The following is a 12,451-nucleotide window of genomic DNA, read 5'->3' as shown; positions in this document are numbered from 1 at the left end:
AAAAATAGCAGCCTGTAGGTGGGGTGAGGCGTGGAAGAGGCTAGGTTGGCAGTATGCTCCATCGATAGAAGTCAGGACACATACAGATGTTCAGAGTCTTCCAATTTTAGACCTTTTTCTGATAATACTGTCTGATTGGTAATTACTACATTTAGCTCAGGACTGAATGGATTCCTCTCAAAATTATTGGTCTAATCAGAGAACAGCCCTGTAAAGACCCTTTACAGCCTCACTGCCAATGCTCTGTGTGAAAGCTGGGTTGGCATTCTTTGCCTTGGCATATATTACTATGCAGCATTTTTCCCTTCTCAATTCTCTGAGGTTACTAACTATTCACCCCTTGAGTATTCCCCTATTCTTCCTACTGTTTTCTATTAGAGGACATGGAAGTCAGGGTGCCAAAGGAAGCCCAATGGTGTAGAATGCCCTATCACTCCACGGAACCCATCCTGCCATGTGATCTCAACATAGGCAGATATGGTATGATGCAAGTAGACCTTCCTAATGACATCTCCCCAGTTCCCAGTGCCTGTTATCATACTATTAGATGTTCATTCCTTTGCCTACTGAAGGGTTCTTGGTTTAGGACCAGAGATTTCAAGTTTAAAGGGACACAAGAGGTTATCTCATCCAAACCTCTCATTTTATAAATAAGGAAACTGAGGCCCAAAGCAGGGTTAAGCAACATGCCTAAAGTCTCACAGTAAGCAGGTGACAGATGGTTTGAATCCAGTTCTTCCAGACTGCAAGTGTGGTGCTCGATCCAAGGCATGAAGAGAACACTAAAAGACAAACCCAAATCAGATCAAGTGCAGACACTGGTGGTTTCAGAAGGTGGGTATTAAGGCATACTTCATCCCTTTCTGTTAAGCAGTGGCAATCTGTTTTTGGTCTTAAAAGAAAAGAGGGACGAATGTTGTTTGTTTTGTCCATCCCCATTCCCCCATCTGGTGGTTTTGCTTACTTGTTTCTGAGGAAAATTACTGAGGTGTTGTTGGGAAGTGATAGTTATGTTGTCAAAACGAAATGCAAAATGTTGCCATGAGATAGATGAAATGAATAAAAAATAAGCTCCAGGACAAGCTCCTCTGACTTCATAATTTTTATTAGAGCCAGCCTTGGATGTAGAACTCTATGCTTCCTTGCAGTTCCACCTACATTTTATTAGTATATGGATCACTCATGAGAAGTCATAAGAAGCCATGGGAAAATCAGAGCTCCATTCATGTGTATTCACCCTCCTCAGTAGGGCAAACGAAGTAGGTTGATTGCTTTTGGTATTCCTTATGCCCTTCCTAAGTCCCCTAACCTTTCTTTCTGCCATCCTTGGTGGCCAGACATCCTGAGCTCCAATAGTGCATATGGAAACCAGTTCCCCCCACTCAGGAGTCCTCCACCCCCTGCCTTTCAGATCCTGATTTCGCTAAGCAGCATTCTAGGCCTTTTCCCCAATTTTCCTCGGACTTATTAGCTGTATGTTCTTGGGCAAGTCACTTACCTTCCCTGAACCTCCATTTTCTCATCTGTAAAATGGAGATGAAAATAGCACTTACTTCATTGGGTTATAGTGAAACTCAAGTGAGAAGATGCATAGAAAGGGCTTTGCTCTATAAATGTCAGCTTTCATCATCATGGACCATCATCACCATCCCCTTTATTGTTATTATCTAAGCTATTATTATCCAGGCATGCCTTGTCCCCAGGCCGTGCTCCAGGACAATTTATTTCCTCTTTCACAAGTGGGATTCCCTTAGGGCCTTCCTCCTTTAAGAAAAACCCTGTCAATAGTGGATAATAGAGTAACCCCTTATCCTAACCAGGACAATTTGCATTTTTAACTGAGGGCCATGTAATATTTTGACTTGAGAGAATGACTTAGTCCTAGATGGTTGGATGTTCATACAATGTGGAAACCCCACATAGACTGTCAGAACTGGAAGGGATATTAACAATCATGTACTCTTTTATTGAGGAAGAAACTGAGGCCCAAATTTCAAAATGCCCAAGGCCATGGGGGCAGCTAGGTGGTGTAGTGCATAAAGCACCAGCCCTGGCTTCAGGAGGACCTGAGTTCAAATACAGCCTCAGACACTTGACACTTACTAGCTGGGTGACCCTGGGCAGGTCACTTAACCCTCATTGCCCCTCAAAAAAAAATACCCAAGGCCACATGCCTATCATTCACAAGATAGAGCCAGCGTTTGTTATTCCCCTCCATCCCTTCATCCTCTCTTTTTAACTAGTGGAGAAGTTGAGCTCCTTATACCCCATCCACTCAACCTCCATTCTGCTAGTTCTATTTTTTTCCTCCTCTTCTTTTTCAGATTTACCCTTCATTACACCCTTGTAACTATAATACAAGATTTCCCATTACAAAGTGGAGGTTTCACTAACGCAGAGTTACCTTATTTTACTTATTAAAAAGTTCCCTTTATAGTTGATCTCCAGAGGAAATGAGCAACAGCCTGATGTTATGGAAAGAGTACCAATTTCAGAGTCAAGTGACCCAGGATTCCAACTCCAACTCTGCTACAGATTCAAAGTGTGAGCTTGGGCAGCCTTCTTCTCTTCCCTAGGTCTCTCTTTCCTTCTTTGGCTAATGGTAAGGGCTAGGGCAAGAATTCTTAACTTGAAGTCCACAAACCCATTCAGGGATCTGTTGAACTTGGGGGAAAAACTGACATCTTAATTTCAAAATATATTGGTTTTCTTTGTAATCCTACACATTTTATTTTATGCAATTAAAAATTATTCTGGGAAGAGCTCTACTCCTGGATGATATCTAAGATCCTTTCTAGTTCTAAAGTGTTATGAAATGATTAAGAATAAAGCCACTTTCTTATGTAAATGTTTCAATGGATTCATGATCTCATCATTGTGGAGGCAATAGTCTCCTGAGTAGTCTCCCTGCCTCTTTTCCCTCCTCTCCAATCTGCCTTCCACACAGCTGCCAAGGTGACAATATTCCTTATGCAGAGTTCTGACCACGTCATGCCCCTGATCAGTAAACTCCAGTATTCAATAAACAACAATGGCTTCCTCTTACCTTTGGGATCATTTACTAACTCCTCTATTGGGCATTTAAACTCTTCACTACCTGCCTACAACCTACCCCTCCAGACTTATGATTTCCTTTAACTCTGCAGTTCATTTAAATTGACCTTGCTTTTCTTCACACAGAGCATTCCATCTCCTATTTCTCTGAGTTTGCTCAGGATTTCCTTCATGGCTGCTATTTACTTCTTCTTGACTTCTGCCTTTTAGAATCTTTGATTTCTTTCAAAGCTCAGCTCGCATCCCACCTTCTTTCCTTTTCTGATTCATCTAAACTGGCATTGATTTTGTAGATAAATAGGGGTGTGTGTGTGTTTGTACAAGTTGGCTACCTCAGTTAACTCGTGTGTGTGTGTGTGTGTGTGTGTGTGTGTGTGTGCGCGCAAGTTGGCTGTCCCAGTGACTCTGTTTTCCACTCCAGACACTGTTCTCAGATTTCCTTAGGCGACCTTAAAGTGAAGAGAGTTTTCTTCTGAGTCTAAGCCCTGAACTTTCCATGAAATTAACTCTTGAATAACTTCTTTAGAACATTGGGAGAGTTACCCTTTTCTGATCTCTGTTCCACCCTCCCCCTTATATGTTCTTCACCTAGGTCTTCCTACCTTATTTATGAAAAACTTTAGAAATGAGGGTCCATAAAATACCACCTTATTCTCTAGTCCCTCTGTGTCCTGGTCCTTCTATCTCAGTGTCAGGACCAAAAGAAATCATGTATCACTTCATATTGTATTTGGTGCCCTTGACTTCCTTGTTTTATGTGCTTTGACCTCTTTCCCCCCACCCCAATACTTCCATAAGGGAAAGTGTCTGATAAATTCATTTACATCACGGTGTTAGGAATTTAATATGAACTCTTGAAGAATTGCATTTCCATTTTATGTAAAGATACATGGAGAGTGGGGAACAATAACTGCTAACTTATAACACCCCCCACACACCGCACACATAGGTCTCCAATGTTAAAGTGTAATTCATGTATTGTCTCAATACTTAGCTCAAAGTCATGACTATTTCATGCTGAAATTTCAGCTGTCCATGAGTGTTATTTTGTAGCAGGAAGAGACCTTTTCAGAAGTGCTCCCATCTTGCTACATACTCAAGAATTCCTCCGGGCTCTTTGAGAGACTTCTAGACTTTCCTATACAATGATAAGAGATAGCACTTGTGCAGTGCTTTAAGATGTGCAAATCGCTTTCAATATGCTATCTAATTTGATTCTCAAAACACTCTGAAGTAGGTGCTGTTATTACCCCCAAAATTACAGATGGAGAAACTGAGGCTGAAAGAGATTTTTTTTTTTTAGGTACTTGTCCATGGTCATACAGCTATCTAGTAAGTGTCTGAGGAAGAATTAAATTCATGTCTTCTTGACTTCAATTCCAACACTCTTTTTGCTGTGCCTAGAAACTTTATAATGGTTCCAAAGTTACCCTCTCAGTCATTGGAGAAATTTAAAGTTATATTCAGTTGTTAAGATTCTTTTCAGTCGTATCTGACTCTTTGTGACCCCATGTGGAGTTTTCTTGGTAGAGATACTGGTTTGCCATTTTCTTCTGCAACTCATTTAACAGATGGGGAAACTGAGGCAATGGGGTTAAGTGACTTGCTCAGGGTCACACAGCTAATAAGTATCTGAGGTCAGTTTTGAACTCAGGAGGATGAGTCTTCCTAATTCCAGGCCCAATATTCTATCCACTATGCCACCTAGCTGACCAAAGTTAAGTTCAGGCTTGAGTAAATCATAACTTATTCTTTTAAACTTGGTAAACCATGCATATGTTTAGCTTTCTGTCTCATAGCCTTTATGTAAGCAATATTGGTTTCTTTTGGCACTTACGGGGAATGAGAAACATGGTAAAGCAATATTTGTAGTTCTGTAATGTCGAATTCATAGCTGTGATCTTTGGAAGGGGTGCCAGGAAAGCAACTCAGTTCTCCAACAGATGTTTATTCAGTGTATTGGTTGTCTTCTCTTCCACATATACAATTCTACATTTGTCTATTGCCTCATATGGACAAGACCCTGTGCTAGGCACTATCAGAAATATAGAGGTGAATGAGATGGACTAATTGCTCTTGAAGAGTTTTTAGTCTAATGGGGAGAGAAATAGTTCATCCAAAGCAATATAAGGAAGTGCCATTAGACATACATAATGCTGTGGTAGTTGAAGTAAAGAGGTTACTTTAGGGAGGAACATTAGGGAAGGTATTTGATCTGTGTTCTGACTGTGATTAATAATGAGAATAATTGCCATTTATATAGTACTTTAAGGTTTGCATACTTTATCTCCTTTGTGTCTTACAACTACCCCATGAGAGAGGTACTAGTATTATATACCCATTTTGCAGACGAACAAACCAAGGTTTAGAGAGGTTAAGTGAGTGGCACATAGTCATCACATACTAGTGTCAGAGGCTATATGTGAGTCCAGGTTTTCCTAATTGTAGGTCCAACACTACATTTTTTTCAACTTTTGGTTTTTTTAGCGAGGCAATTGGGGTTAAGTGACTTGCTCAGGGTCACACAGCTAGTAAGTGTTAAGTGTCTGAGGCCGGATTTGAACTCAGGTACTCCTGACTCCAGGGCCAATGCTCTATCCACTGCACCACCTAGCTGCCCCTCAACATTTGTTTTTATAAGATTTATAGCTTCAAATTTTTCTCCCTCCCTCCCCTCCCTACTCCCTCCCCAAGACAGCAAGCAATCTGATATAGGTTACATATGTACAATCCCATTAAATATATTTCTGCATTAGTCATGCTGTGAAAGAAGAATCAGAGCAAAAGGGAAAAACCTCAAAAAAGCAAAACCAAAAAAGTAGAAATAATATGGTTCAATCTGCATCTAGATTACACAGTTCTTTCCCCCCCTAGATTTGGAGAGCATTTTCCATCATGAGTCCTTTGGAACTATCTTAGATCATTGTATTGCTGAGAAGAGTCAAGTCTATCAGAGTTGATCACCAACACTACATTTTAACCAAGCTAGGAAAGAGCCTGCTAGATGCAGGAAGCAGCATGTGAAGAGAGACATGGGAGCTGAGAAAGCCCAAGGTATATCAAATCATAGGGCAAGAGTATTTAAGGGACTGTGCCAGGCATTCTTGTGAATACAGAGATGAATAAAAACCATTCCTCCCTTCAGTGGAGGAGAGAGGAGACCTATATAGACAAGTCACTTAAAGCCCCTGTGCCTTGATTTCCTAATCTGGGTGGGATAAGATGAGAGGGGAGAGAATATATAACTTCTAAAGTCTCTTCTTGCTCTAAAGCTAGCATCCTATGAACTACCAGGTGGAGTTGTAATAACCATGATCCTGGTACAGGGGATACCACTGGCCATTATGGGAAAAAACTCATTGAATCACAGATTCTCAGAGTTGCAAGAGACCTAATTTATTCTAGGCCATTCCTGAATGAGGATCCCCTCTAGAAAGTTTAAGAAGGAACCCGTTAGTTTCTACTTGGACCTCTAGTGATGGAGAACTCACTCCATCCCCCTTAATTCTAGCAAGCTTTTCCTTACCTCAAATGAAAACCATCCTTTTCTCCATTTGTACTCACTGCTCCTAGTTTTACCTATGTCCCAAACTGAACAGAATATTAGAGATGTGTTTTGACCAAGTAGAGTACAGGAGGATCATTGCTTCCATCATTATAAATACTGTGGCTCTCTTAAGTCAACCTAATAGTAGATTTGCTTTTTTGAGTCATGTCTCACTATGGACTCATTGATCTTAAAAACTATGCAACCCACAGGCCTTTTTCACACAAATCACTGTCTAGCCATATCTTTCCCATTCTCTACTTGGTGGACTTATACAATTAAATTCTTGAACTCAAGTGTAACAATATTTATTTTTCACTAATTTAGTTTTACCTTCCTAATTTGTCTCATTTTTCTATCACTGGAAGGACAAGAATTCAAGAAAATTTCAAAAAAAACAAGCACATTTTTACATCACTTGATGTTTATGGTCTTTCAGTGTTAGTCTAGTGGAGTTTTGGATCTTGATTCTCTATCTTATATACTCTTTCCCTCCTAACTTCATTTGATCTTAGTTCTGTCAATGTGTACCACCTGTACCCTCATACAAGTTATTGATAAACGTTAAACCAAATAGGGCCAAGGATCTAGTGTTTTTGTTTTTTTTTTTGCAGGGCAATGAGGGTTAAGTGACTTGCCCAGGGTCACATGGCTAGTAAGTCTCAAGTGTCTGAAGCTGGATTTGAACTCAGGTCCTACTGAATCCAGGGCCAGTGATTTATCTACTGCACCACCTAGTTGCCCTCTCTAGTGATCTTCTACTAGAGATTTGTCTCTAGGTTGCTGCTTATCACCACTTTTTAGGTTAAGATTATCATATAGTTCAAAATTCCTCTTAGAGGATTATCATCTATTTCATAGGGATATCAAGAAAGACTTTGTCATACACCTTGTGGAGATTCAGATATCCTAGGTCTTCAACATTACTTTTATTTGTCAGCAATGGAACCCTGTTAGAAAAGGAAATTATGCAAATTTTCTTTGGTTTGTTCATGATAAACGCATGTTGTCTCATAATTACTACTGCTTCCTTTTCTAAATGTTCAAAAGCCTTCCCTCTAATCATTCATTTTTGAATTTTCCTAGGATTTTAAGTCCAGTTCACTAGGCTTTATTTTGAAGAATCCACATTATTACCCTCTTTGAAAACTCAACTTTGCTAATCATAATTTTGGTCTAAAATGATATTTTCTATTATAGAGTCAACATTGGGTAGTTTTTGGTGGAGGAAGTAACACACAACAATGTTGCCAATATGGCTGCATCCCACATCCCACATACAACAATAAAACATATGGATGAGCCATTCCCCTCATACTTTGTACTGTCTTAACAGCTGGTTCAGATCACAGAAAGACTGATCCAGAAAAGCTGTTAAACAAGTCAGGAAATTGAAAGCTATTGAAAACTACTATGGAGGCCTTGCACAAAGCATGGCTTGTCTGTCCAGGTGTCATTCAGTGAGTCAGTCAAGAAACATTTATTAACCACTAAAGAAACTCCAGGCTCTGTGCTAAGCACTTGAGATATAAAGAAAGGCAAAATCCCTGCCCCTAAGGAGCTCACATTCTAAGGGGTAAGGCAACATGCAAACGTATAATATATGTGTAGATGGATGACAATCTCAGAGGGAAGGTATATGCGATATGTACATTATTTCCATTTTAGCTAAACATATTTTTGTCATGCTTTTCTTATTATCATCATTAACCCATGGGATGTTTGAATTGGAAGGATCCTTGCGGATTGCCTAGTCTGGCCCCCTCATTCTAAATGGGTAGAAGTGATTGCTGCCTGCCCTGTAGGTGTGTTTTTCAATACTTTGGTCAGTCTAGTTTTAGATTTTGTCAGTCAGACAAAGTTCAACATTTTATCTCACAGACAATTGGAAAGGCTTATACTGTTGCTGCCAGAAATTTTTCTTGAGTTCTCAGCTTTGATTTCTCCTGCTTTGTATGCTATTACTTCTCATTATAGTCCTCCTGCTCACCATAATTCATCTTTTGTTCTTCCTTGGGGCAAAATTGGGTCTCTGGTCCTTCAGCCACAACTCCTTTGGGTCATGTTTTTTGAGGGGGATAATTTGTACTTTTTTGCTTCTACTCCTCATGTATTTAAAAGCTTAATTGTCCTTCTGAGTCAGGCATCTGTGGTTAAGAGAGTTTTCCAAACTGTTCCCCTGAATAATTGGAAGGAACACTTACTTGGAAAATAAATAGTGTCTCCTTGAACTGCTGAAGGTGAGCAGCCATTAAGATGTCAGCATGATGGGAAGAGCCCAGACTGGAAGTGAGAACAGCTGGAGTTGTCACTAGTTGTGTGATTTTTGATGTCTATAGTAGGACTTTAAAGCTGGTAGTGACCTTAAAGATTACCTATGACGTTCCCACTTGATATTTGAAAAAAGTGCTGGAATGGAATTCTCTTGAATTCTATCTTGACTCCTTACTGGCTGTGTCACCTTAATCATTTTTCTGGGCCTCAGTTTCCTCATATGTAAAATGAAAGATTTTGAATGATTGACTTTCAAGGTTGCTTTTTAGCACTAAAGAGAATAACAGCATAGTCTACTGAAAAGAGCTCTTACTTTGGGGTTGGAGAACTCAGATTTCAATTTTGCCCTGCTACTTATTACCCTTGTAACCTTGGGCACATCACTTAATAACTTCTCTAGATCTTGCATGCAAAATGAGAGATTTGAACTATAGGACCTCTAAGGTACTGTCCATCTCTAACCCTTTGTTCCATATCATTCTGAGAAACTGATAACTAAGTCATGTGGGTAACTTACCCTAGGTCTCCCTATTATAAATGATAATTTAATCTCCTTGGGGCTCAGTTTTCTCATCTGTAAAATAGGAAAGAATATTCTAGTCTAGTTTATGACACAGGGTTAATATGAGAGGAAGATGTAATAAAAGATGTGAAATTCTTTGAAAAATATAAGGTCATATCTGAATCCTAGGTATTATCAATAAGTATTGCCTAGTGAATTTTTACTGTTAGTATTTATCCTTTGGGGAGGGCAGGCTTGTTTTTGCTGGGTTGGTCAGTTTGAATCACTTATTTTCTAAGATTCTCTTGTCTTATTTTGGTAAACTAAGTTACACTTGCTGGCCTGCTCTTTCCCTAGTCTTATTTGATTTTGCTTATGGTTCCTCTTCCTTTCTCCCATACAGGGTGTGCGGCAGCCCAGGCTGGGGCCGAAGATGAAGGAGAGGCAGAAGCTGGCTGGATTGAAGGGGCCGCCATACTTCTATCGGTTATCTGTGTAGTTCTTGTCACTGCCTTTAATGACTGGAGCAAAGAGAAGCAGTTCCGGGGTCTGCAGAGCCGAATTGAACAGGAACAGAAGTTTACTGTGGTCCGGGGAGCCCAGGTGATCCAGATTCCAGTGGCAGAGATCGTGGTTGGTGACATTGCCCAGGTAAAATACGGTAAGTTTCCCCCCTACAACCACTGCAACCTCACAATCTCTACCATGTTTCACTATTCCACAGTTTTATGCTTGATTTGGAATTTAGGTAATGTGGGATGGGCTAGCCTGGGCATCCAGGTCAAGCTTTGGTTGCTTGGAGAGAGAAAGATCAATGTTTAGTTATTACAGTATGGACATGCGGCCCAGTGAGCCCAAAGGTAGTTCTTAACCTTGGTGATCCATCCATGGGACAAGGACAGAGAAAAGAAAGAATCAAGGTTCAAATAAGTTTTAAGACCAAGCAATGGTTGGGAAGGCAATCAGTGAAAGTCTGGTAAAAAAATCTAGGCAGTCATTGGAAGGAACCCTAGAGGTCATTTAGTTTAATGCCCTTATTTTACACATGAAGAAACTGAGGCCCAGGGAGGTTGAGTGACGTCTCAAATGTCAGTAATGTATTTTTGTTGCTGTTCAGTCTTTTCAGTCATGTCTGACTCTTCATGACCCCGTTTGGGTTTTCTTGGCAAAGATATTGGAGTGGTTTGCCATTTCCTTCTCCAGCTCATTTTATAGATGAAGAAACTGAGGCAAACAGGGTTAAATGACTTGCCTAGGGTCACATAGCTAATGAGTGACTCCATGGCCAATGCTCTATCTATTGTACCACCTAGATTAGTAAGTGATTGAAATTAGAATCCAGATCTCATACTCTCAACCTAACACTCCCCTGCACCATCCTTTAAAGTCTAACTCACATGCCATTTTTTCTCTGAAATCTTCCTGGATTCCCTTTGTTTATAACACTCTTAGCTCTCTTAAAGACTTTGTTTTCCTGCTCCTGCTTATTTTATTCTTCATCAGTTTAGAAAAGTTTTCAGAATTGTTTTTAAAGTATTTTTATTACAGTATATATTATCCTTCTATCCCTGATTCCTTCACTCTGCATCAGTTCATATACATCTTTCCATGCCTCTTTAAAATAATCAATTTCTGGCTATTCACCTCCAGAGAGAGAAGTGATGAACTCTGAATGTAGTTTGAAGCATACTTGAAAAAAAAAACCAAACTTTCTTTATTTTTATTGTCATATTTTGTTTCGGGGGGTTGCAACATGGCTAATATGAAAATATGTGTTACATGACTTAAAAATGCTAATCTATTTCCTCCTCATTTCTTATAGCACAATAATAGTTGATCACATTCATATATCACAACTTTGCAGCCAGTCCTTAATTGATGAGCGTCTCTTTACTTTCCAGTTTGCTGCCATCAGAAAAAGAACTGACAAATATTTTTGTAGAAATAGGCTCTTTTCCTATTTCTTCGATGACTTTTGGGTGTGGGCCTAACAGTAGTATAGTTTGGTCAGAGGACATATACTATTTAGTCAGTAACCTTTTTGGTAGAATTCCAAATTGCTTTCCAAAATTTTTGTCCCCATTTACAGGTCCCCCAATACGTGGGGCCTGTTTTCCCACAATTCCTCTATCACTTATCTTTTTCCTTTTTTATCATCTTTTCCAATCTGAGAAAGTTCTCAAGGGAAGAAACTCAGGCTATCTATAGCCATCTTTAAAAAAAATGCTCTAAATTACTACTAATTAGAGAAATGCAAATTAAAATAATCCCCTTCCCTTTTCTAAGTCAGATACTCCTAGGAATATCAATAATAGCCAATCTAGTTAGCTCTTTACAGTTTTTAAAGCATTTGACACACACACACACATATATATGCATATATATATATATATATACACATATTATCTCATTTAGTGATATAACATTTGAACTGAGAGCAATATTTGGTAAAATGGGAGGGGAGAGAGATCCAAAGGCAAGAAAAAATCTGCTCAGAGATACTCACAGAATCACAGAATTTTAGATTTAGAAGACATTTTATTAAGTATCTAGTTTAATCCAACAATACTATAAAGGAGTGCTTGCCATGTATAGTTTATCTAATTTTCTGGCCCCTTGATCCAGGTGGACTAATGAAGATATATAATTCTAGGATTTGACTCCTCAGAATAGAAATGGCAATCAATAAATCAGCATTTATTCAGTGTTCAGTATGTGCCAGACTGCACAAATCAGTGAAGATACAAATTAAAAAGCCAGAACGGTGGCTGCCCCTCAAGGAGCTTACATTCTTTCTTTCTTTCTTTCTTTTTTTTGGGTGGGGCAATGAGGGTTAAGTGACTTACCCAGGATCACACAGCTAGTAAGTGTCAAGTGTCTGAGGTTGGATTTGAACTCAGGTCCACCTGAATCCAGGGTTGGTGCTCTATCCACTGTGCCAACTAGCTGCCCCAAGGAGCTTACATTCTTTTTGGTTTTTTTTTTTTTTTTTTTAGTGAGGCAATTGGTATGAGCTTACATTCTAATGGGGGAGCTCACATATAAATATCTAGATACATGCAAGAAACATTCAG

General features: G+C 39.4%; 1 protein-coding gene across 11 annotated transcripts in view; it reads left to right on the top strand.

Annotated features, from left to right (window-relative positions):
• ATP2B2 (ATPase plasma membrane Ca2+ transporting 2) overlaps window positions 1–12,451 on the top strand; it is a 696,441-nt gene that overhangs the window by 536,549 nt on the left and 147,441 nt on the right. For all 11 annotated transcript variants that reach the window (XM_043971621.1, XM_043971693.1, XM_043971614.1 and 8 more), the window contains one exon: window positions 9,781–10,038. In XM_043971621.1, the coding sequence (XP_043827556.1) occupies window positions 9,781–10,038 (258 nt within the window). The remainder of the gene's footprint in view (window positions 1–9,780; window positions 10,039–12,451) is intronic.

This window comes from Dromiciops gliroides, chromosome 1, assembly GCF_019393635.1.
Source record: "Dromiciops gliroides isolate mDroGli1 chromosome 1, mDroGli1.pri, whole genome shotgun sequence".
Classification (NCBI taxonomy): Eukaryota; Metazoa; Chordata; class Mammalia; order Microbiotheria; family Microbiotheriidae; genus Dromiciops; species Dromiciops gliroides.
This window is presented reverse-complemented; position numbering and strand designations above follow the sequence as displayed.